Source organism: Tenrec ecaudatus, chromosome 2 (assembly GCF_050624435.1).
Source record: "Tenrec ecaudatus isolate mTenEca1 chromosome 2, mTenEca1.hap1, whole genome shotgun sequence".
In the NCBI taxonomy this organism is placed as follows: domain Eukaryota; kingdom Metazoa; phylum Chordata; class Mammalia; order Afrosoricida; family Tenrecidae; genus Tenrec; species Tenrec ecaudatus.
The window spans coordinates 9,350,810-9,376,656 of NC_134531.1; the positions used below are offsets into that span (position 1 = coordinate 9,350,810).

At 45.9% G+C, this 25,847-nt stretch overlaps 1 protein-coding gene across 2 annotated transcripts in view; it reads right to left on the reverse strand.

Annotated features, from left to right (window-relative positions):
- The window catches only part of CTNND2 (catenin delta 2), a 473,556-nt gene that overhangs the window by 36,337 nt on the left and 411,372 nt on the right, over positions 1–25,847 (reverse strand). For both annotated transcript variants that reach the window (XM_075542985.1, XM_075542984.1), the window contains 2 exons: positions 22,134–22,344; positions 13,321–13,405 (listed from right to left, as the gene is read on the reverse strand). In XM_075542985.1, the coding sequence (XP_075399100.1) occupies positions 13,321–13,405; positions 22,134–22,344 (296 nt within the window). The remainder of the gene's footprint in view (positions 1–13,320; positions 13,406–22,133; positions 22,345–25,847) is intronic.

Sequence of the window (25,847 nt, forward strand, 5' to 3'; positions counted from 1 at the left end):
AGTAATGAAAAATGGCATTAAATAATAGGATTTAGGGATAAACCATGGACTTTAAAGCAACCAGACTAAGGAACGGGGGTATGTATAAACTGAAGGTCTGGGCAATGTAAACTGTTAATACTCTCGGCTTCCAGCATAAAGGTTAGGGGCACAAGTTCACCCAGAGGCACCTTGGAAGAAAGGTCTCGTAATGCCTTCAGAACAATTAGCCATAGGGTACAGCTCTACTCTAATACACATGGGCTGTCATGAGTCAGAACTGAACAGTAATGATAACTGTTTGGTTTTTTTAATAACACAGACTGAAATTAAGGAAAAGACCCCTGGATGTGTCCTTTATTTGGTTGATGCTCTCTATTCAACCAGTGGGGATTACGTCATTGGTTAAGCGGAGCCCTTCTGGTGAGGGTGGGATGAAGGGCCCCCTCAGTGGAGGACGGGAGTCCTGGGAGTGAGGTCAAGCTTCATCAGACCAAACCTTGTGGAGAAAGGTCATGGGTTGAGGATTACATTCAACATGGAAGCAAATTGGTCACGAGACTGTGCGAGCATTTCCAATTAAATGAAAGCACTGCAGGTGCAAAGACTGAGCCTAGATATTTGGCAAGAGTATTGGTGTTCACATTCAGGCCACATGGTCACCAGGGACATAAACACCTTAGTGGCCATCCGTCCCTTTTGTCAGCCTCATCATGGAAGCTATGCCTGTTGTTTGCACCCGTTTCTCAGCTTTCCTCACAGGGAAATGTGGCCACATGGCTAGGACCTTGAAGCATTTATAGAAGTATTGCTGCTAACAGAAGGAGAAGGGCCTGCTTAACCGTTCCCCCTTTAGTTGGCTGGACCGTGGGGAGCCAGTGTGGACAAGGGAAACCAAATCAACATTACAGACCTGGTGAGTTTTGAATCATAAAGAGTCAGAATGCATGACTCTAGGAGACACTAGATCACACAGACCTCAATGACATAATAGACTCTGAAATGAGAGAGTGTGGTGGAATGAGTCATGTTGCAGAAGACATGCTTGTTTTGGGGGATATGAACATGTTACTTTTCATGGCAAAGGGACTTTACAGATATGATGAAGTGAAAGATACAGAGATGGGTAGATCACCCTGGATTATCCAGGTGGGTCAGTATGAGAGAGACGAAGATGTTACTTGTTGGCTTTGAACTATCAGCCAAGGAGTGAAAGCGGTTTCTAGCAGAAAAGGCACAGCAGTAGATTTCCTTAGCATCTGTGGTGGATCATGTATCTGCCAATACCTTGATTTCTGGCCACAAACCCATTGTTGTTGAGTTGGCTGTGACTCATAGTAACCCTGTAGGACAGAGTGGAATTGCCCCATTGTTTCCAAGGTGTTCATCTCTACAGAAGCCGGCTGCCATATCTTGCTTTCGTGGTTCAGCTAGTGGGTTCAAACTATCAACCTTTCAGTTAACAGCTGAGCACTGAATCACTGGGCCCTCTGGGTTCCTTCCACTTCAGTCCACGAAAATCCATTTCAGACTTCTGACCCCCGAATGTACCATATATCCTTGTGTATAAGCCAAGTTTTCCAGCACATGTTTAATGCAGTTTTCATGGTAAAATTAGGTGCCTCGGCTGATATTCGGGTCAGCTTTTACTTGAGTATATACAGTAAGATATTTTACATTATTTAAAGCCCTGCACTTGTGATAATTTGTTGAACCAGCAATAGGAAATGAATACAGAATGAAGCACATGTCTACCTCCTTAAAGCCATGATTATTTAAAATTTTCTAGACAGGAAGTAGAGGCTCAGCATAAAAAGAGGAAGCCTGTCGGTGAGATGGATTGACACAGTGGCTGCAAGAATGAACTCTAACACAACAGTGATTCTGAGGGTGGCATAAGACTGGGCAATGTTCGCTCTGTTGTACATATGGTCACTGTGAATCACAAATGACTCGACAGCTCCTAAAACAAACTAGATCAGACACGATTTATTAGCATCAGGGAAAAACTACCAGTGATGTAGGGCTATGATAAGAATTTTACCAAATGCCCCCCTTTTAGATAACGTCCCACCGCTTGTCGGTCAGTTTGTCGCACTGTGGCAGCTTGTGTGTTGCTGTGATGCTGGAAGCTAGGTCACTGGTCTTTCAAGATCAGCAGGGTCGCTCACGGTGAGCAGGGAGACCTTTCAGCAAAGCTTCCAGACAGAACTGATAACAAAGAAGGAACTGGTTGCCCACTTTTGAGGAATTAACCACTGAAGGCTTTATGGACAATGTTATGAAAACATAGTCAGAGACTGATAACGGTTCTAAGGCAGAGAATAATAAGAGGCATCTCGACCCACTCACGACACATGGTCTACCCACCCAAGGAAAAGACATAACCCTAATGAAATCTACTGAGATCCACCAAAGAAGGAAGGGGTGAGTTTGAGTTGCTTGCCTACAGTTACAAAGAACAGTTGTTGACTTCACAATATACTTCCTGAGTTTCCTAGCTCTTGATCCAACCCTTTGTTTCTGCCTTTGGTCTTGGGAGTGTTTTGGTTGGTTTGGATTTCAAACATTGTGTGTAAAGGCGTGTTAGGGAGAAAAGGCAGGGAGGAGGCGTTAAACTGTGCATTGCTATATGGGGATTTCTGTAGCCTTGGAGATCTCGGGGGGCTATAGCTATAACCTAGATGGCTTCTTGTTTAGCAACTGCCATGGACATTGATTTTCAGTTGAGCACAATTGATTTTTCCTTCTGTTCCCCTTTGTGCCATTCATTTGGACAGGTATCGTATGATAGTGCGTGAGAATTGTCTTGGGGAGGTCAGAAGACCTTCTGAAGAAAGACCTCATTGGTCGATACCAACATCAATGCGCTAACGCCCGGATTTATGGAGGAGATGGGATCATTGCTGAATTTAACCTCAGTCTTTTTGTTATCTATCCTAACGTGACATCAAGTGATTTAGGAAAGAAAGCACTTGAGGAAATGCAATTGAAAACCTTGAGGACACTTGACTGGGGGAGTGTGTAGAATTGGGCCCAAAGGCCCTATGTCCTTCCCATCTTATCTTGTTGAAGCGTTTTCCCGCACGGTGGAAAAATTCATACATTCCTGGTAAGCAATTTTCTTGATAACACAACAGCTCTAAATTCAGTAGTTCAATTTATTTCCGTGGAGGGTTTATCACTATGTCGTTCCTGGCATAGATGCCCAGAAAGTAGAATCTATTAATTTCCCAAAAGTAGGGTACTCAAAGAAATATTCAAAGTAGTTCTCAGGCCTCTTAGTGCAAACCTTCAAGATCACCTTTGATCCTGTGATGTGTGTTTCTTTCACATGTTCCAAATATAGCCTTCTAGAGCTCGCTGGGGTTCAGAAATTTTTTAATTTTTATTTTTTTATGCCCAGCTGCCAAGGCAGATGAAGAAAGTTAAACTAAGCCCATGGCTTCAGAAGCGCCTCTGGCTGTAAGTTGGCGTGGCAGCTGCTCTTGGGGCTACAAGCTGATATGTGCAACAAGGGCTGTGGCCACTTTCCCACCCACTATTAGGGTTTGGGCATTCAAGGAAGTCTGTGGGCCTTACCTTGCCTATCCATAATGACTAGCTGATTTTTTGTTTTGAGTATGCATTGATGGCAAGATGGATGAAATAAATACAACCGCCGTGTTAAAAACCACGCCGAGTGAGACCAGACATAAAGGCATGACTTAACTCCGGCCATCTGCCAAACAGGACCTGCTCCCTACCTGACAGCCCATTGCTCCAAACAAGGAAATGAAGGCGGTTAAAAAATTAGCTTCATGCTTTGTCTCTCCCTTTTAAATGCCAACAGCACGTGCACTATCTCTTTCCAGAGACACAGGGCCCTAGTCAGTTACAAGCCCAGCTGACTTGGTATTGTTTGAGGCGTCAGATCCTTGTTCAAGATACCAACACTTCATGTGGGAAGTGGGGGTATGGAGGGCAGACGGGCAGGCAGCTCTTGGTACACAACAATAAGAACACTGGCCCATGAGTATTAGTGGGGGAGGATCTGTTCTCATTCCTAACACGACTGACTGTCAACGAGAATTGGATTCTGACTTGTGCCCTGTCTTTGATTTGATCTCCGCATTTATGAGCTAAGGATTTTAATTTCCTCTTTGGGAGGGCTGTTCTCTCAGAAGCACTTGGCATTTCTCTGGGCAAATTCATGAGCTGCAGAACCATCGGCCAAACACTGGAAAAGTCATCTCCCAAATGACGAGGAGGACTGTCCTGTCCCTTGACATGGTAAGGTGACACGGTCTGCCTTAAGGGCTCAACATTTTTTTCTAGGAACCAACACCTGGAGAGGCCATGAATGGAAACACAGAGGCAGCTTCCCTTCCATCCTGAGTGCCTCTCTTGACACCTCACACACAGAGGCATCTTCATCCTGGTGCCTGAGGCCTCCTGCTACTTCTACTCCTCCTCTCAGGACCACGCTGATGCTTCAGCGGGTCCCGAAAGCAAACAAACTGCCATCGAGTTAGTTCCAACTCACGGTGACCCATGTGGTTGAGGGTAGCTCCACTGCTAGGCAACTGCTGTGGGCTGTAGTCAACGTCGAGGGATTGCAAAGGAAAAGCACAGTGACACACTTCTGAAATCTCAGCCATTGACAACCCTATGGGGAACAGGCCTACTCCAATAACCTGGGTGGTCATGTGTCGGAACTGAATGGATGGCTGTTGGGGTGGAGATGGGGTGGCCATGGAGGCACAGACTTCTGCAAAGGCTTGGGGAGATGGGGAGAAAAAGGGGAGTGATGTGGGAACACAGAAGTCCCGTTGGTAATTGGCAACAGTCCCAGGAGAGAGGAAAGGGCTCAGGGAGGTCCAGGTGCCTACAGATGGGCTTTGGGTTTCCACTCCACACTCCCCCTTATTCACAATGATATGATTTTTTGTTCTGATGATGCATGATACCTGATCCCTTTGACACCTTGTGATCATGCAGGCTGGTGTGCTTCTTCCATGTGGGCTTTGTTGCTTCTGAGCTAGATGGCCACTTGTTTACCTTCAAGCCTTTAAAACTCCAGATGCTATATCTTTTGATAGCTGAGCACCATCAGCTTTCTTCACCACATTTGCTTATGCACCCATCTGTCTTCACTGATTGTACTGGGGAGGTGAGCACATAATGATATGATTTTTTGTTCTGTGATGCCTGACAACTGATCCCTTCAGCACCTCATGATCTTGCAGGCTGGTGTGCTTATATGTACAAATGTGTACAATGAATGTACAAATGTGATTTACACAATTGATGTATGGATTGTGATTAGAGTTGTATGAGCCCCTAATAAAATGATTTAAAAAAAAAGAGGTCTGGGGCAGCATTACCTAAAGTAACTCATCTTTCGATGTCTTGACTGCTGCTTCCATGAGCACTGACTGCATCCAAGCAAGATGAAGCCTTCACAGTGTCAGTCTTTTCTCCACTTTGTCATGATGTTTTCGACTGGTCTAGTTCTGAGGATTTTGGTTTTCTGTATACTGAGTTGTCATCCATACAAAGGGCTACAATCCTTGATCTTCATCAGCGAGTGCTTCAGGTCCTCATTTTCAATGAGCAAAGTTATGATAGCTGCATAAAACTTCCTCCAATCCCAATGCCACATTCTGTTTCACATAACCCAGCTTGTATGATTATATGCTAACATGCAGATGGATAAGTTTAATGAGGATACAACCCTGATGTATACTTTTCGTGATTTTAATCAATGCAGCATTCCTTGTTCTGTTTGCATAACTGCCTCTTGATCCACGTATAGATAGGTTTTCCATGAGAACAATGACGTGTCCTGGAATTGCCATTCTTCTCAGTGGTATCCCTTTGGTTAGGATCTGCACAGTTGAATGCCTTTGCATAATCAAGAAAATATAAATATTTTTTTCTGGTATTCTCCACTTTGAGACAAGATCCACCTGCCATCTGCAATGATATCCTTTGGATACTCTTATTGGATACCCATGATATGCTCCCAGGGTAGCCAGGGCTGGACCTCATGTCAACTTATTCTAATGCTGTTCTTCTCTATGATCCTGGATGCAACATGCATTTCAGCATACCCAACCTCTCACGAGTACAGAGCAAACCCTAGAAGGAAATGCAAATGCATGCAAACCACGTATGAAACCAAGAACACAGTAGCTTTCATCATCTTCCATGACGTGGTAATTCACATGACCCGAAGAAGAATGGGGGAAAAAATTGGGAAAAATACAACAGGAATGCCCCTTAGAAGTGAGGATGAAAAAATTCATTTTGTTTAGTTTAGACAGGTTATCAGGAAAAGATCAATGCTTAGGAAGGGCATCGTACTTGCTAGAGAGTTAGTGAAAACAAGGAAAATTCTCAGGAAGATGAACCAACACACCAACCAGTCTCACAGTGAGCTCCAAAACGCCAAAGAGCATGGCTCAGGAATGGGCACGTTTCCATTCTGTCAGGCAACTCAACAGCAACTAACAACAACAATAAACTCCATCCTTTCAGAGTCTTCCCTACAGGATGCTGTTTCCCGGGCCACACTGGCAGGCCTAGCCACTTTGGAGAAAGATGGTGGCACCTAGTAATCTGGGTGGAGACGTGAGCATGAAACCAGTGGCAAGGCGAGTCAGATAGAAATATAGGTAGGAATCAGTAAAAATAACGCTGATGATGAAAGCGAAGACTTCGGAGCTACTTCCAGCTGCCTCGGGTCCAGATGGCAGACAGTATGTGTCACCAGGAGCATGGCATGGGTTCTGATGATGGTGCAGGGTTGGGCAAGGTTTCATTTCATTGGACCGCGGGTTACGATGAGTTGGAATAGACTAGCGAATGTAGTAACAACACATCAACAGCTTCCTGAACTTTACGAAAATCCATTTCTGTTGGAGCAGCCCCCGATAATGAAGGTAGCACCCTAGTCAGTTACAGAACAACCAGACAGGAGCTAGGACTTCCCTAGGCTACCTGTCTACCCAGGTGAAATTCCATAAGAGAACGAATTATCTATTGATTTGAGGCTCCTGTGTGCCAATCAATACAACTCTATTTTCAAACTATGGTACAGATTAGTAAGGTATTGCATGTGTGTATTCAATGATTTCTATAATCTTCTAATTCTATTCTTCCTCCTCAAATATATCTCTTTTTTTCCCAGAATGGCTGTTGCCAACATCCATCCCCCAAGTCCCCAGCCCTGGTAGGAAACCCTGTTTTTGTTGTTAGGGGTTGTAGTTGATTCCTATTGATTACAACCCTATAGAACAAAGTAGAACCATCTCAGAGAGTTTTCTGGAGAGCAATCTTTATGGATGCAGGTTGCCTGGTCTTTTCTCCTACTGAGCTGCTGGGTGGGTTTGAACTGCCAACCTTAGAGTTAGCACCCAAGTGCTTAACAGTTGTGCCACCATGCTCCCATCAATCATAAGTACCCAATAACATCAAACCATTTTAAACGACTACCCAGGTCCTCAAGAGTCAAATCGTTTTGATCCCAGGCTTCTGTTACGCTACACCCAGTTCCCTCCTAAGACTTGGTTTCTTTTCCCTGGGAAAACATGCCATTGGATTGCTTCTCAGCCGTTTGGCTAAGATCAAGTGTAAAATCCACTTGAGGTCATGAGGGAATTGGTAGGGGTGGAGTTCTCACCTTTCATGTGGGAGAACCAGGTTCTACGCCTGGCCAAGGGATCTCAGGCTCAGCACCCATCCATCAGTAGGAGCTTGATTGTGGCGATGACGCTGAACAGGTTTCGGTCAGGTTTCCAGACTAAGAGCTACGGTGGAAGGCCTGGTGATTGTGTTTCGGAAACAGCCAGTGACAGCCCTACAGGTCACAACCAGTATGGGGATGACCCAGGACCAGCCCATCTTTCATTCCTTTGCACATGGGGTCACCAAGAGTCAGGGAGCTGGCATCAACACACTTAAGGATGGGGTTATCAAAGTTTAAGCACTAGTTAGCCCACTTGAGAGCCTATCATTTGGCAGTTGCATATTTCCCCTCGGGGAATAACCTCAGTCTTCAGGTCTCGCTCAAGGAGGAGTTCCAGATGATGCAAATATGTTTGAATTCAAATTGTATCATGAATCAAACCTAATTTTATAGTGGTCAACACAGCCAGAAGAATATTCCGTCTGTTTAAATGTGTCTCTTTCTAAGTGAAAACATGGCCATTAAGCTAATGAAATAAGGTCTGGCTCTGTGTCTGAGTCTTAAGGAAACAAGACAGTGACAGAGAAGGAAATACGTAAACCCTGCCCCTGTCTGGTAAACCTGCTGCTCTTATGCCAATGGACATATCTTTCCTTCTTTTTTTTATTCCCTTCTTACCCATAATACTACTTCATTGAGCCTTGGTGGTGCTGTGGGTTAGGCATTGGGTTGCAAGTCACAGGCTGTGGTTCAAACCCACCACCCACTCTGTAGAAGAAAGAGGAGGCTGTCTGGTCAAGATTTAAAGTCTCAGCAACTCTATAAAGCAGCCCCAGAGTCTTAATCAACTCAATGGCAGTGGGTGGGTAATGTCCTCATTGCCTTCCCTTAATTGATACAAGTCCTCGAAATTCTTCTCTTAATTTAGCTCTCAAATTCTGTAGTCTGTCATTCAGAACCCAAAGCAGTTGTCAGCAATTGTCCCACATTTCATTGTTACCCAGAGTAGCTATTTCCCGGATCTTGTTTATCTTTTGGGGTGCGTGTATGTATGGCAGAATTCTTCTTTTTCTAAGGTCATAAAAGGGGTTTATCAAACACATTTGAAGTAATGATACTTAAAAAACAGGAATTGAGAAGGGGTGCTGGCGGTGGGTGCAGCGGTTATGCACTGACTGCTACCAGCAAGATAGGACTCAATCTTTTTGTGCCTGACCCTATCTGGATGCTTTGAAATGTCTGTGGACAAATGGGATGAAAAGGCAATGGGATTTCCCCATGGGCTCTTTGAAGCCCCCTATGAACCACGCTGTTAAAGGACAAAAAACGGAAACCCTTTCCCCTCCTGTTGACTGAAACAATGCACAGGCAAGATGGAGATGGCGTTCTCACAAAAAGGACTTTTCAAGTGGGAAGCTTTTCTTTTTCATTTCTTTTGATCTTGAACTATGCGATTAGCAGCGCTGATGGCCTGGGGCAGAAAGGTCCTCCTTTCATTTCACAGCTGCATAATTTGGAAAGGATTACGGGCAGTGCTCTCTCTCTGTTCTCGAATCCGGAGTCAAGTGAAGACATCGCCATCCATCTCTCCAGGGCCGGTCTTCAGATCCGCTCAGGTGAATCACACCTGACACCATCTTTGGCTCTTGCGTTCAGGCTCCATTAAATTCCTGTCAGCACATTCTTCCGCTTGTGCTGGGTTGTTTTTCTTTCTCACGGAAGTAGAAAGGCAATGACAGTTGCTGAACTCTCTTAGCAACATGGACAACCACCGAGATGGAAACTCAGGCTGCTATTCCAGTTATCACTCGGGAGAGGCTTGAAGGGTGTTTTCCCGCCGGTGCACAGAAGGGACTCCGAGCAGGTACATTCCGGAGAAGGAGTAGGGGCCAGGATCTCAGGGAAAGGGGAGTTGATTCAAGGCAGTCATATTTCATCAAGCTTCTGCACATTCAGAAGAAACTATTCACTCCTTTCTAGATTATAGTGTGTTCTGCAGATTCGGCTGCCTGTTTAGCCGAAGGTTCCAGGAGAGACTTCATTTGGCCCTAGTAGGAGTCCAATGAAGAGTCTGGGATATGAATTTCACAGGAGCAGGATGGACCTGAGACAGGCCAAGGGAGCTGGACTGAGCATGCTCACAGCAACATGCCTGTATCACATCCTTTCGTTGTGGGGTGCCCCTGAGCTGCTGCAGCCCATAGTGACTGCACAACGCAACTAAAGGTTGCCTGGTCCTGTGTCATCCCCGCAATTATTTCTAAGTTTGAGCTCATTGTTGGAGCCACTGTGTGAATACATCTTGTTGAGGACTGACTTCATTTTTGCTGCCCTTCCACTGTTCCAGACATGGTGTCCTTCTCCAGGGACTGATCTCTTCTGACAACCTGCTCAATGCATGTGTGACAAACACTTGCCATCCTTGCCTCCAAGAAGCATTCTGGTTGTACTTATTCCAGGATAGATTTGTTCTGTTTTGTCTCCAGCAGTCCGCGGCACTTTCCAGATGCTTCACTAGCATCTTAATTCACACGCATTGATTCTACTACGGTCTTTCTCATTCAAGGTCCGACTTTCATATGCCTCAGAGGAAACTGGAAATACCATGAAGGTCCGACTTTCATATGCCTCAGAGGAAACTGGAAATACCATGGCTTGGGGGAGGCACATCTTAGTCCTACAAGTGACGTCCTTGCTTTTCAACATTTTAAAGTGGTCTTACACAGCAGATTGACTCAAGGAAATACATCTTTTGATCTCTTGACTGCTGCTTCCATGAGCATTGATTGTAGATCCAAGCAAGATGAAATCCTTAACAAATTCAACCTTTTCTCCATTTGTCATGATGTTTCCTATGGGGCAGTTGTGAGAATTCGGGTCTTTTTATTTTGTGTCATAATCCATGCGAAGGCTGCAATCTTTGATCTTCATTAGCAAGTGTTTCAAGTCCTCTTCACTTTCAGCAAGCAAGCTTGCGTCATCTACATATCACAGGTTGTTAATAAGCCTTCCTCCTATCTGAATGCCACATTCTTCTTCATATAATTCAGCTACTGTGATGACTTTCTGAAAGCAGCTCTTTTTCAGTAGCTCACCTTAGGGACTATACTTCCCCAAACCCTATGCTAACATGATGGAAGACCCAGCGAATCTCCTGAGTGTGCAGAGCCTTTAAAAAATATGATACACAAGCTGGGGGAAAAATAACTGATTCTGGCCATGCTGGCTGGGTAACTTCTTCTCTCTTGTAGGAGCTTCTACTAACATTCTTTTGCGTTGCCCTATGTCTTCCAAAGTCTACCTTTCTCTTGGTAAGACAAGAACCTAATTCCTATAATAGAACGCAAAGCTTTGTCAAGGAACGTGTCTGAACCTCGTGTGCACCACAGGTAGCAAAAGCTCCGATTAAGCAAGAATATTCTTCCCATGCTTAGTTTTGTAATTCCCTAATTTAACTCCAGCCTACTTCTTTTTCTGGAATACAGACATATACGGGCTACACTGTCTAAACTTTAAGTGCAACGTAATGACTGCTTGAGGGAAGGAGAAAGACCTTGGGGAAATCTAGAAATAGACTACAATTTAGTCCAAAGTTATGAAATATTTACTTATCCCCATTGGCTTAGAAATAGGCAAATTTCCCCTCTGGCAAGATGGGTCTCACTCACCGCGATGTCAGCCTCTTACTACTGCTTAACTGAGCCACTGCTCCGTTAGGTGGTGGTTAGGGGGAAGGCAGCCATGACCTTGGCTTTGGCCAAAAGTTGATGCAGCGGTTGTTGAGGAAGCTCATCCCTTCCCAGGCCCCATACAGGTTTTCTGGACCCCTGTTCTGAGATCAACGCCTGCTTTATGCTCCTTTTATGCAACAGTGTTCAATACTCCCTACCATGAACTCAACCCGATGCGTTCCATTTGAACACCTGCTTGCTGGTTCAGTAACAACAAAATAACAACTTCTGGGGGTTGGTAAAGAATCCTCCCCTCCTCACACATGGGGGTGGAGCCTGGGTGGTGTAGTGGGTGATGAGTTGGGCTGCTAACGGCAAGGTCAGCACTTCGAAACCACCAGTCTCTTCGTGGGAGGAAAGTGAGGCTTTCTGCTCCCTTAAAGAATTATGGCCTTGGAAACTCACAGGGGCAGTTCTCCTCTGTTCTATATGGTCACTATTATACGGTGACCAGATTTTAACATTGGTAAAGCGGGACACCAGTGGGACACCATCGATAAAACATATCCTGGTGACATAGACACATGGCAGCCAAAACCCATAACCCTAGCTTGTCATGCATTCTTTCCAAATATTGGGACTTTTTAAAAACTCCACGGGATGCGGAAAAAATTGTTAAAAATGGGGACTGCCCTGCCCAAAGCGGGACGCCTGGTCAGCTTACATTATTAGTCACAATCCACTTGATGGCAAAGGGCTTTAACACATGGGGACTCTGTGCGTCAGAAGAGACTCCACAGGAACCAACAGCCGCATCCAGAAAAGATCTACCCCTGAAAAATCAGTCACCGCCAACCCCAGGGTGCCCAATGCCACTCGGGCATGCATGGGGTCTCCATGAGTTGGAGGTGACTCATTGGCAACAAAATCAGCCACGAATCTGTTTGTTTTTGTCAGTGCTTGGAAGGAAGACATAGTCCTGACCATTCTAAATGTGACATTTTCCTCTAAGCATTTATTTTAAAGCCCTTTGGGGGATGAAAACACCCACAAAATGCATGGTATCAGCGCCTGCCTGGTTCAGGTTTGAACGGATGTTGAGCTACATCTTCCTCATTTTACCTAGTGCAACTGGCGCAGAAGGTGGTGACCCGGTGGTAGCGTTCTCAGCTTCTATGCAGGAGACCTAGGTATGATGGCCCACCACTGCAACTCACATACAACCACCTCCCATCTGTCCATGGACACTTGTGCATGGTTACATTGGTCAACGGGTTTCAGGGGCACCAAGAACAATCACCCCCTGGAGTGCTGCAGGGAGGGTCTCAGGGTCCAGACACTAAGATCAACCTGTGGGGTCTTCTCTTCAGTCTCCTTGGAATGCTCTATTTCTCTTCTCCCTGGATTGCTCTTTGCATTTTGTTGTATTTTCTCTACAAAATTACTCATGGGCACTCTTCATGCCTTTTGGGTTTGTTCTGTTTTGACAAAATCTCTCAATTTATTGCTTTCCAGCCCGTTGTGGAACAAACCCACAAAGCCAAGCTCATGTTCTTTTATATAGACCATGTGACTACAGAGGAGCCTTGGTGGGGGGGGGGGACATCTGAATCCTGGTGAGGTAGTGGTTACCCGCTGGACTGCTAACTGCCAGGTCAGCTGTTTGAAACTACCACCTGCTCCAAGGGAGAAGCCTCTAAGGAGGTTTGCTACCCCTGTAAGAGATACAGCCTAGGAAACGCACAGCGGCAGTTCTACCCTGACCTGTAGGGTCACTATGAGTCAGAATCGACTTAATGGTATTGAGTTTGAGTTTGTGACTGTAGGACCTCTTGGCCAGGAAAGTCCAATGTGTCTAGAACCAGGGACACTTTGTGGGCTCCTTTGGCTTTTTCTTAGATTCTTGAATTCCAGCTACAGAGCTGATTGACACATGTCCTCCGTACGTGACGCACCGTGTGAGGGGTGGAGGGTCTGTGGTGGTGACGTCAGCCTTACCTTTTTGTAGAGGCTCCTCAGGTCGCGGTACTGCCACATGCTGTTGAGGACCTGAGATGCTGCCTTGACCACTTTGGGAGAGTGTCTGCGGGAGAAAGGACAGGAAAGACAAGGTGGTGAGTGGGCAGCCGGGCTCCAGAGCAACACGCCCTTGTCAAGACACTTGGTGGGATCTCTTCCTCTGAAACAGGATCGTTCTCCTCCCTGACCTCCTGCTCCTCCACACGCCCACCGTGGTGAGAGGCAGAAATGAAGGGCTGAGAGTGTGTCATCACAATGCAGGAGTCCGGGGGCGTGTGTGTGTGTGTGTGTGTGTGCGTGCTTATGGCACATAGCTAAGAACATAGGTTCTTAGCTGCCAATCCAAAGGATCCCGTCCACCCAGAGGTACCTGGTAACCTGCTTTCAAACAATTAGCCACTCAACAGTCCCCGAAAGCACAGTGCTATTCCAACACACAGGAGGGTCTCTAGACTTGGAAATGACCAGATGGCAACAGGCTAGTCCAAATTCAGATTTAGCACTTTAAGAAGACAATAGAAACTCATCTTCTCTCTGGAAGAAGGAGGGTACTTCCAAGGTCGACTGTACTTTCCTGCATGATGTTGGGCAGTGGGGACTAGCTGTGAATTCTGTCATGTACTTGCTGGCCCACACACGTGCACATGTGCATCTAAATGTAATGTTCCTGTTGGGGTCTACAGAGTACTCCTAGCAGTTGTGAGCCACAAACACCTTGAAAAATAAATCAATAAGTAAACATGTTGCCTTTGAGTTTGTCTTCCCTATACCTAGAAACAGAGACTTGGCCAAGATGTCTCTGTTGCTGCCTTGAGCAGCTCAGGACCCTGAGAACTCGATGGTGCCTGGCTACCACTGTCTACTGCTCCATCTTGGACTGAGTGCGAGAAAAATTCCAAGTCATGCAAAAAATCCAGACTTGAGGAATCAGGCAGTAGGCAAACAAGACAGGTCTATAAAGTGAACAATACCCTCACAGGAACATACTCCTCAGAATAATTAACTATATGAGATCAGAAGGACAGCATTTTCCCTAAACACAAAGCTCAGAAGACAGGAAGCATCAGGAAAAATGGAAGGAAGAAAGGAAACAGGGAGCCCAGGGGAGGAAGTGAGGAGGCTGCTGTCACACTGAGAGAATTGCAGCTCGTGTTATGAAACAAAATGTGGACAGAATGAGGGGGAAATGAATTTGCTTTGTATAGTTTCACACAACGTACAGTTAAAACATGCAAACGTAACCAAACATGAAATCTGCATTGATTTAATTCATCCAACTTCTTGGGAGCCACTTGTGGCTACAGAAACAATAAGCTACCTGCAGGTTCTGGGTTCCCCTGGGGTGATTTCATGGGTCTCTCAAGGCTCGACTCTAGATGCTTCATTCACAGTGTGACGACATCTGGCTGGCAGCACACAGTTCCCATAAAGAACCAGAGAATGAATATCACTGGCTTAGAAGCCACTCTGTTGTGCCAGAGAGCAGCGGTAGACCGTCATACAGGGAAAGGTGCAGTTGTGTTTCAGGGAAACTTAATTTACAAAAACAACTGGTGGGTGAGGTTTGGTTTCTGTGGATGGTGGCCCTTGGGGCTGCATCGAACACAGCCATTGAGATAGATCCCAATAGACAACCCGTTAAACTAGCCAGCACTTGGGCCCGCTGATGAGGAAGTCCGAATGGAGCCGAAAAAGACCTTTGAAGTAAAAGGCTATGTGTAAAAGCATGCAGACACATGGTTCCCTGGGATGGGGTTGGCTTTGAGAAGCACACTTAAGGATGTTGCAAGGATGTGGGGAATGTGATGAGATTGGTGCACGCCACTAGGAGAGGCCTTCCATTACCTTCCCATTTCATTTCCCACTAATTCTTTGAAGCACCTTGTACAAAGCAGAGAGAATGGCGGCTGCCTCACATTTGCGATTGAGACCGAAGACCAGGCCCTGGAGAAGGACACCATGCTTGGTACCATGGAAGGGCCGTGAGCAAGAGGAAGACCTTCCACGGAATGGATTGCCACAGTGGCTGCATCTATGGGCTCGCGCAGAGCAACGAGTGTGGGGATGGCACAGGGCAGTGCTGTGCTTCGTTCTTTTGTGAGTAAGGGTTGCTATAGGTCGGAGCACCTAACAACAACAACAAGCAAAGAAGCACTGACGGTATAGTGGTTATGCATTGCACTTTGATCTGAAGGGTCAGCAGTTTGAAACCACCAGCTGCTCTGCAGGAGCATTACAGTCTCAGAACCCCCAAGGCCAGTTCTACCCAGTCCTATAGGGACGCTGTGAGTTGGTACAGACTCAATGGCAATGAGATTGGCTTTGGTTTCTGAAAGCAATGAAGAGGCAGACCCTCCATGAGATGCACCGTCACGGTAGCTGCAATAAAAGCCTCACACATAAGAGTAACGGTGAGGCTGGCACGGGATTTGGCAGAGTTTTGTTCTGTTGTACGTGGGTCCCGGTGAGTCAGAACTGACGGAATGGCATCTAACAACCACGACAAGCTTCAAACTTTCTTTCCACTCATTTGTTTAAGGGCAACAGGGACAGTCATCCGTTATTGTGATTGAGATGGAACTCAACTCTGGCTGTGTTTCAAAATCTGTTTATCAATTACACAATTATTATTTTTAAGTCCATGACAAAGTGCCTATTCTAATGCAGCCTATTTCCTTTTCCTAAAGCAGATTTGATAATTTTCCATAAGGTTCTTAAAGCAACTCTGCAGTCCTATCATTTAAAGACAGAAAGCGCTGGATCTTCTTAGGTAGACATACAAGGAGAGGCATGTTTCACTCTTATCTATTCAATGGTGGGCCATGAGCAAATGCTGTTTTGCTGCATTCTATATTTATGAGCTAGATACTTGTCCGTGAAAATAGTCAAACAATTCCAGAGGCAGGCACATTAATATTCAGGTGGCGGTAAGGACCGCTGAAACATAGTTAGTATGCAAAAATTCCTCTGCCACAGTGCAATCTTTGTGTTTGCATTTTGCTTAGTTACAAAACAGAGACTGTGAATGTCTAATGAAGAGCAGACTTTAACCTCTCAATTAAAATGCCAAGCCATCAGAGTGCGGCGATAACATTTGAAGGTTAAAGAATCATCGGCTTTCTTTGCAGTCGTGGGGTTTGCTCCACAAGGCCGATACCATAGCAACTTCTACTTGAGAACCACAACTATCGATTGAAGGCCTTTAACAACTGAGTGTTTCTAATGTGACAAGTGATTGTGACTCAAGCCACAAGTCACAGTCCCTTCCTGACAAGTCACCGTTGAGACCGTTAATAGCTTTTCTGTCTTAGGACAAAACAGAGTGACACGTTCCACGCGATTTCCAACATAACTGCAAGAACTGGAAACAACAAAACAAAATGAAACAAGCGCTCCTCTTGAGAAATATGGACGTTACAGGATGTCTGTCATGTGTGTTTCCAGTGATGTGAGAAGAGGATTAGAAAGTTAGAGTCAGGAAGGAGGATAGAAGCCCTCTTCTTCATCGGAGTTGTCAAATCAGGGGTGGCTGAAGGTACCTGCTGATCCCATTCATGGTGCCTGGGGCCCTGGTGGCCCAGCATTTCCGAGGTGGGCTGCTAACTTCAAGGTCAGCAGTTTGAAATGACCAGTGGCCCCATGCGAGAAAGACGGGGCTTTCTACTCCCAGTAAAGAGTTATAGTCAGAGAAACTCACCAGGGCAGTTCTACCCTGTCAACATCGATTCAATTGCAGTGAGTTTGGGGCTTAGCTACACCAACAGCAGGAAATCCAAAACAGTGTTTGCCAAATACAGTGGGGTGAACATTTAAGCAGCCCAGATCAGCAACTCCTTAGTCTAACCCATCAACACCACTGAAAAACAAGGTGGGGTTCAACAAAGTTCAAGGAAAAAAATGGAAGGGAAAAAGAATGGATTTCCTCCAATAACTTTTGAAGCCCCCTTTGTATTTAAGCTTGTATATATATAAAAAAAGCTTGTATATCTTTAGAAACAAAGCACACACACACACACACACAATGTCATGGACAGGATAGAACTGCCCCCGTGAGTTTCTAAAACTGCTACTCTACATGGGGGTGAAAAACTGCATGTTTCATCCTCAGAGTCAGCTGGTGGTTTTGAACTGCTGATCTGGAGGTGATCAGCCAATGCTTAACCACTACACCACAATGGCTCTCAGCAGTGGAGCGCAAAAATGCACAAAATAGGGAAGCAAAGCATTTTTCCATTTGGGTTTTCTTTCCCTATGTTGTCTCAGACTCAAATCAGGCTTGAAGTTAACTTCTTATTTGGAAGGATTTTCTAAAGGCAGATTTAGGAAGGGCAGCTTGGCAAAGCAGTTTATACATTAATTTGGAGAAATTGATTTTGCCTCTGTTTCCCATTATTAAAACATCATAACTCTCCAATTTCTATTTTTAGTCAAGATAGGGCGTAGGCACTCAAAAGACCTAGAATAAAAATCACTCTCAGGTTTCAGTTTTCAGCCAAATATGAACACAGGTGAGCAGTCTAACTCCCAGCAGCTCCATGCGAGACATACGAGGCTTTTGGCTCCCCTGAAGCGGTATCATCTCAGAAGCGCCCAGGGGCAATTCTACTCTGTCCTGTAGAGCCACTGTGGGTCAGAATCAATTCGATGGCAATGAGCTTGGTTTTGGTTTTATAAGGAGAACACTAACCCTAGTGAGGTCTGCAGTTTGAATAACCAATCATTTGAGATCAAAGGGGCAACAGATGCTGAGGGACAAAGTTCAGGAGTGGTTAGCCCTGCTGTCACAGTGATTATGAATTGAGCTGGTATCCACCAGGTCTGCAGTTTGAAACCACCAGCCACTCTTTGGGAGAAAGACAGTTTCTACTCCTGTAAAGAGTTGCCGTCTCAGAAGCCCACAGGGGCAGTAATACTCTGCCCTATGGGCTTGCTGTGACTCAGCATCAACTCTGCATTGGCTTTTGGAGAGGGCTGAAGGAATCTGTCTGTCTATTGTCATAATCAGAGCTGAGTGATAAGCAGTGAGGTTACGCCTATGAGTTGGGGCCTTTCTCCTAGGTTCATTTCGCTTTGATAGGAGTGAAAAAGCAAACGATTAAACTGAAGGCCGTAGATTAGAGAGGAGCTATGAAAACACCAGAGGTGATAAAAACCTTCTCTGGATTCCCATCCTGATAAATGATGGGCAATGCTGGATGAGAATGAGTAAGTAGCACAACTGGAGCTATATGGATGGCTGACTCGGCCCAGTTCTACACTTCCAATTCAGAGAGGAAATCCAAGCAGTGGACAATTAGGGGGCAAACAAGCAAACAAAGCAACAATAAGAGGAAACAGATGACTATTGAAATTTCCATCAAAGTAAGGGTGTGTTTGAGATCGTCTGTAGGGAAAGAGACTTCCCAAATGAGCCATCAAGATTGGACAGATTGCCCAGGGCCAACTTCTGGCTTGGCTAGAAGGATATATTGACATACAGCTGATTTCCACCCCCACCTGTGATAGATAGGTTTATTGTGCCAACCTGGCCAATAAACACATGTGGGATTAATAAGGTTGCAGTTTAATTGAAGGGCAAAGAGATAAATGGCTTGGTGAGACTTTCCTTTCTGCCTCTTGCTCTTTGATGATCAGACCAGTGTGCAGCTGCCTGAGCTAGTTCTGTCTCAACTTGTGAGCTACATTACCTATGGGACACCCAACCTGTGTACGGTGTTGCTATAGTCTGAGGTTCCTTCGAGACCTGTTTTGCCACACTGCTGGTGAATACATCACTTGAACTGGGGACTGTCGGACCCTGCCATCTGGCTGACTGTTGGTGACCTTCCCTGCTGTTTGTTGCCTGTGGCTGGACTGTCTGTATTGCTCTACAGAAGACACGGCTGTCTGCTTCCTTGACTTGCACTTAGCAGCCCTCATGAGTTGAAGGACTGCCAGTGTATTAACTGTCTCATGGAAGTGAGTGGAACTGAGCCATTTGTACTGCTCTCTGGACTAATTAGCTGTTTATTTCTTCGTGTTGTATCTATTTATCTTTATATAAAATCATGTGACCTGGTTTTGTTTCTCTAGATAACCCTGTCTAACAAAATCACAAGTGATTTTTAGTTAATTTCACCAAAATTGTATTTTCTTACAGCAGGACTAACAAAAGCATGTAGTTTCTTTAAGGTGTATTTAGTACTCACTGTCAACGGGTGTCTAGAAATAAATTTCTGAAAAACCAGCTCCTGAAAGGCCAGTGGAGCACAGCTCTTCCCGTGAGCCAGAACTGGATCAACAGCAATTGGCTGGGCTGGGATTTTAAGGAGGTTCTCTGTCTTAGGGATGTATCCAAAGTTGGCATACAGGGCATACTGTTCTCCGAAGCTCTCCAGATGTCCATTTTGATCTTTGGATGACTCATAAAATTAAATCACTAAATAAGAGTATCGTGAAGACCGGTTACTTTGGGAGAGGCACAGCCAGAATGCTCCTAAGAGGCAAGGATGGCGAGACTCTGCCTCCTGTACTTTGGACCTGTTGTCCCTCCCCGAAGGAGGACATCATGCTTGGTAAACGAGGGGGGAGGGGCAGTGAAAAAGAGGACAACACTGATGAGATGGATTGACTCAGTGGCTGCATTGACGGGCCCAAATATAAGCGCCGTGGTGAGGATGGAGCAGGGCTCTCGGGTGCACACGGGGACACTTCAAGTTGGAAGGGGCTCGGCGGCACCAACAATAACATGTTTTTAGGCGGCGTGTGCATATACGTGTGTTTGTTTAACAAAACACCAAGATATTCAGTTCCTAAACAGGTAAAGCAAATCTGTTTGAAACGTCAAAGGTCTAATGAAAGTCGATGGAGCCCGCGAGGCACTGGGGTGCTAACCATGCAAGGCCGGTGTTTAAACTCACCAGCCACTATGAGGGAGGAGAGTGAGGCTGCTTGCCCCTGTAAAGATGTCCAGGAATAAAAACCCAGGGCTGGGTTGGTATGAATTGAAATCGTCTCAATGGCAGTGGGCTATTGTTTGGTTTTCTGAAACCAGATTAAGCAGAAAACCACGTGGCTTCCCCTTGATGAAGGAGATAGAACCATGCTGTAATACAACATGACCCCAGGAGTCCCTGGGTGGTGCAAGTGGTTAACCTGCCCACCTGCTAACTCGAAGGCTGGAGGTCTAAGTCCACCCAGATGTGCCCTGGGAGGCCCAGTGCTCAGTTCTGCAAAACCAGCCTTTGCAAATCCTGTGGAACACGGTTCTCCTCCGACACAGAGGATCACGAGCAGTTGGACTCAAACAATATCAACTCTTTTCATTTGTTTACCATCTTAGAAGGCATCAGTCAGGCCAACAATCTAAATTGGGCAATTATTACATCTGGGCCCAATGGGGTTTTTCTGACTTGACTCAGAAAAGTAATCAAGTCCTAAAACTGAACAATAGATTGGACCTGCGGGGAGGTCTCAAGACGCTTAACCGGAAACCTGGAAACTTCTTTTTATCAAATATGGCTAAGAAATGGAATTAAATGAAAATAATAATGAGACACTTTCCAAAAAGTCTCAAAGTGAATCCCTCGCAGCCTTCAATAACAAAAGGAGAAATTATTTAGCCTTCAGATGTAAAGGCACGGAGGGAGGGCGAGGGATGGAAAATTCAAGAAATAGACCCTTGATAACTAAAGGTTTTACCTCTTTAATCTTCTTTGATTACATTGAGGGGCTTCCAGGAGGAGAAATTTAATTAAGGTTAGTGAGTATTTCTGTTCCGTTGACGGCTTCCTGATAAACAGACACTCTGTCTTGTGAAGATATTTTTCTGGCTCAGGTAGGGAGATACCGCCGCTTCGTAAATCAAGCTGGGGGACACTCTATTTGTGGAGGCTGCAATTGGGTTGACGTGGAACCTTATCGTTTTCTATTTCATGCACAGGAATGCCCTCAGCCTGCTCCCCTGGCTCTCTCTCTCCCTGGGCAACACATTCCTCCTTTAAGACTTGGTCATCACTTCTTTGAGAAGGCATATGCGACAACCCCGCCTGCAATCTGAGATTGGAATGTGCAGGCATTCTAATTTATTAGAGCAAATAGCTGTCCCAGGATCCTACAACCAGTAAGGGAAGGGTGCTGGATTCGAACTTCTGTCCCTCAGACTCTACCCAAAGACTGGCACCAGTTGCTGTCAATTTCTACTCAAGAGGACCCAGCGAGTGCAGGGGACTGCGCTCCATAGGCTTTCAAGGCTGTGTGTGACCTTTTGGAAACAGATTAGACTCCTGTCTTCCAAGGCACCTCCGAGAGGATCTGAAACCCCAACCTTGTGGTTGGTAGTCAAATGCCTAATCGGTTATGCTATCCCGGGATCTCTGACTCCAATGTACTCCAGTTTCTCCCCTATGATCTCGGCGTGACGATGCGCAGTGCAGAGCTGTGGAGGATAGAGCAAGAGCGTGTGGCTGCACCAGCAACGTGTGCACTGGCAATCACAGAAGGTCCAAGAAAATACCCTACTGTGTGTCGGTTAAGCTAGTTGTCTTTTCCACGTTGAGGTGGCGCTCTGAATACATACACGGGTCATGTGTACACACTGGTCACTGGTCCGGTCTACAGCATCACAGTGGCCACCAAAACCATTCAAACGGCTCACAAGATCAGCTTCCTTGTGGGTGTGAAGGGCAGAAGCCCCGTACGGTGTTCATTCCTCCGGATTATCAGAGCCAAAGCCATGCAGTGACAGAGATTACCAGGCACACTAGGAACCGAGTCTACCAGCACGGCACCACGGGAGTCCCCACCTCACTTACTTGTCTCCTTTACTTTTGGAGATGCCGACCAACTTCTCGATGCCGCCGGCATCCCGCAAGGCCTTGGCGTTCTCCATGTTCTTGGTGATCACCTCGTGCAGGGTACAGCAGACGGCGGTCACCGTGTCATCCGACATGGCCTTGCTGGCTGAGTTGTTGCTGTTGTTCCCGCCTGGCAGCCTGTGGACCAGGTCTCGCATGGCGTATTTGCCTTAGGAAAGAAGAGGGAGGGGAGAGTTGCCGTGAGGTGAGTGGAGGCACAGAGTAGAGAGAGAGGAAGCGGCCGAGGCACAAAGAACAAGCATCCACCTTCAGGCAGGTGGCCCGTGGCCCAAGGCTGGATGAGGAGACTCACTACTGAGAGAAGAGCATTTTGTCACGGCGAATGTGCAGTCTTTGGTGCTAGTCAAAGGTGGGGGCTGGGAAAATTATTTCACCTTCCTCAGCCATGGGTCCTTAATCTGTAAGTCAACAATGACAGTGGTGGCCCCATGACCAAACCATGGTGAGGAGCATGTGATTCATGGTGCTGACAGCATTTAACACACGGTGATGGATTAACAGGGGCAGTCACTGGGCGGAACTACTGGAAAGGTCAAAGGTCCACCCAGAGGTGCCTCTGATACACTTCCAAAAAAAATCAGCCACTGAAAGCCTTAGGGAACACAGTTGTACCGGAACACACCTGAGGTTCCGACACACATCCACAGGCAACTGGAAGGACACTGGTGCAGTAACCCACCTCTGCCTCTGCGGACTGTGGTGGGAATGAAGTGAAAATGGTCACACATGTCTAGGGATACCTGCTTGATGAAGGAGCAGGAGTTCTCGCTCATAGCGAAGCAAGACCCAGTATGCATCTGAGAAACTTGCCACGCGAGAAACTTACAGTGATTGGAACTGAGCAAGACCCCCAATCAATGCAACCAAAGATAAAAGAAGAACATAAAATATCTCACGCTTTGCACCTCGCAGCCCATGTCGGACCCACGACACCATCATAGGCTGCTAAAAGGACAAACCAAGCCGTCTTGGACGGAGCAGAGACGGAATGCTCCTGAGAGGCAAAAGTGGCAAGACTTTGTCTCCTGTACTTTCAACATGTATCAGGAGAGCCCCGTCCCTGGAGCAGGACATCACGCTTGGCAAAGTGGAGGGGCAGAACCAGACAGGAGGGTCCTCGACAAGTTGGATTGACACCGTGGCTGCGACCATAGGCTCAAGCTTAGGAACAACTGGGTGGACGGCATGGGGCCGGGGAGAATTTCGTTCTGTTGTGCACAGGGCCGCCATGGGTCTGCACTGACATGTTGGCACCTAGCAGCAACCCTTTCGGGTCATCCTGATGGTGCGGTGGAGTAGGTACTGGGCTGCCTGCTCTTGCTTCAGAGGAGAACCATTAGGCTGTCTGCCCCTCATGGCCATGGAACCTGAGGAGGAGTTGGACTCGGGCCTGAAGGTTCTCTGTGAGTCATGACTTGACAGCAGCGGGTTTTTTGGTTTGGATTTCCTCCCGTTTAACATTTTCTCCATGTGAAAAGAAAAAAATAAATGAAGTTCAACTCTGCTTCCTGATTTCACTTAATCATTATTAATCTCGCTGCTCCCAGCTATAAGGGGGCCGAGGGTGGCGTAGTCACAGGCGGCTTTTAGTTTACAAAGCACTTTGCACACGGCCAATAGCACTGCGGGGCCATTAATTCTTCCCACCTGCAGCTTCCAATTCTGCTTCTTTAATTCACTTCTGGAAGTGACTAAATAAGTGCCCATAATAAAGTTGACTGAAACTCCCCCCCATGCCCCTCCAAGTTCGGGAATTGGCAAGTGTCCAAAGCTGAATTCCTTCCTCATCTCCAGCCTCCAGTGTGATATATTTAGCTAGCTCCTAAAAGCGATTGGAACTACTTTCCCTTCTCATACCTATCTTTAACGATCTCTTCTTTATGGTCTCCTTCTCCGTTGTGCGGTGACTGGGGGTCGGGAAGGTATAGATCACCACTTCAGGCAGCGATAAATAAAGCATGGGCCCTTTTAATTTGGGAATCAGCTCTTGTCCTAAGTTTAGGTGGCTTATTTTAGCTTGGCCAAAAAAAAAAATGCTGATGTCTAAATTACTGAAAGAGGAAAGACTAAGCATCTTCATTGACTTGATGATCGTACGGACGTGTCTGACAAAATCGGTTTGCCTGAAAACTTCCAGTACAGCATGTTTATTTTCTAATGGCAGCACTTAAAATAGTTTGAAGACGATGCTTTCTCCATGGATAGTCCTCTGAGCGACTTCCTTTATCTATTTATCGTTAAATCAGACTTCACTCCAGCCAAGACGTTACTTTGTTGAGCTCAGCATGCTGTGGACTTTATCAGTTCATTAACCTTCACAAACCACTAGAAGACAAATTTGTGTCACACAGAAGTGAGACGAAGGAAGTTCTTCCTATCTATCTATCTATCTATCTACCTATCTATCTATCTATCTATCTATCTATCTATCTATCTATCTATCTATCATCTATCTATCTATCTATCTCCCTCCCTCCCTATCTCCTCTCGCTCTCACTCTTTCCCTCTCCCCAAAAAGGGGATTGTTGGAGGAAGGGCAAGAGAATTTAAAAGAAGATTTCAATGATTGGGCATATGGCGCCATCTGCACTCTCGGTGGAATATGGAAGACTGGTTTTGGACATTTTCAAGGTTGAAAGCAAAAGTAAGGAGAGAGATGATTGGTTGTATTTTTCATTTTCAATGTTTACATGCATTTGTTTTCCACATTGTGCTTGTTTCTCTCTCTCTCCTCTATCCCTCCCTACCTACTTACCTACCTACCTTTTGATCTGTTGTGGTCAGGTGCTGTTGAGTGAGTTCTGACTCATATACACGATAAAGCATTTACCAATTCAATGTTTTTTCCATATTTTTGGAGACAATGATTATGTTCATCGTGTTGTACAAATGCCACCTTCCATTATACGAAGAAAAACAGCTGCTTTTTCAGTGGAATCCTATCTTCATATGAAATCTGAGTAGCATGAATACGTTTTCACTTTTTAAAAAACTTCTGAGTTTAATTGGGGGAGAAAGTAAATAGCACTTAAAAATCAGTTTCAGCCACATACTACCCTGTGATGAAAGGAGTCCTGGTCCTGAAGCGGTTAAGCATTCAGCTGTGAACCAAAAGGCTGGTAGTTCAAACCCACGCAGTGGCTCTATGAAAGTCAGACCTGGCAATCTGCTTTGGTAAAGATTTCAAAACCAAACCAAACTCACCGCCATCTTGTCGATGCTGAATCATAACGATCTAAAGGGCAGCGTAGAACTGCCCCTGTGGGTTTCTGAGACTGCAACTCTTCATGGGAGTAGATAGCCTGTCTTTCTCCCACGGAGTGGTTGGTGGTTTTGAGCTGCTGACCTTAAGGATCGCATCGCAATGTGTACACACACAAAAACCTGACGGGCAGTTCTACTGTTCACATAGGAGTCCCAAGACAGCATTGACTCAATGCACCCCAAAACAACAACAACAACAATGGTGTGATGCAGTGCTTGCAACAGAAGGTCAGAGACCAGATAATCGGGTTGATCTATGGTTGCCTCCATAAGGAGCTCTCTTGGTATAGTGGATTATGTGTTGGGCAACTAGCCCAAGGTCAGGAGTTCAAACCAAACAGATTTACAGCCTTGGAAACCCCAGGGGTTGTTCTACTCTGTCCCTAG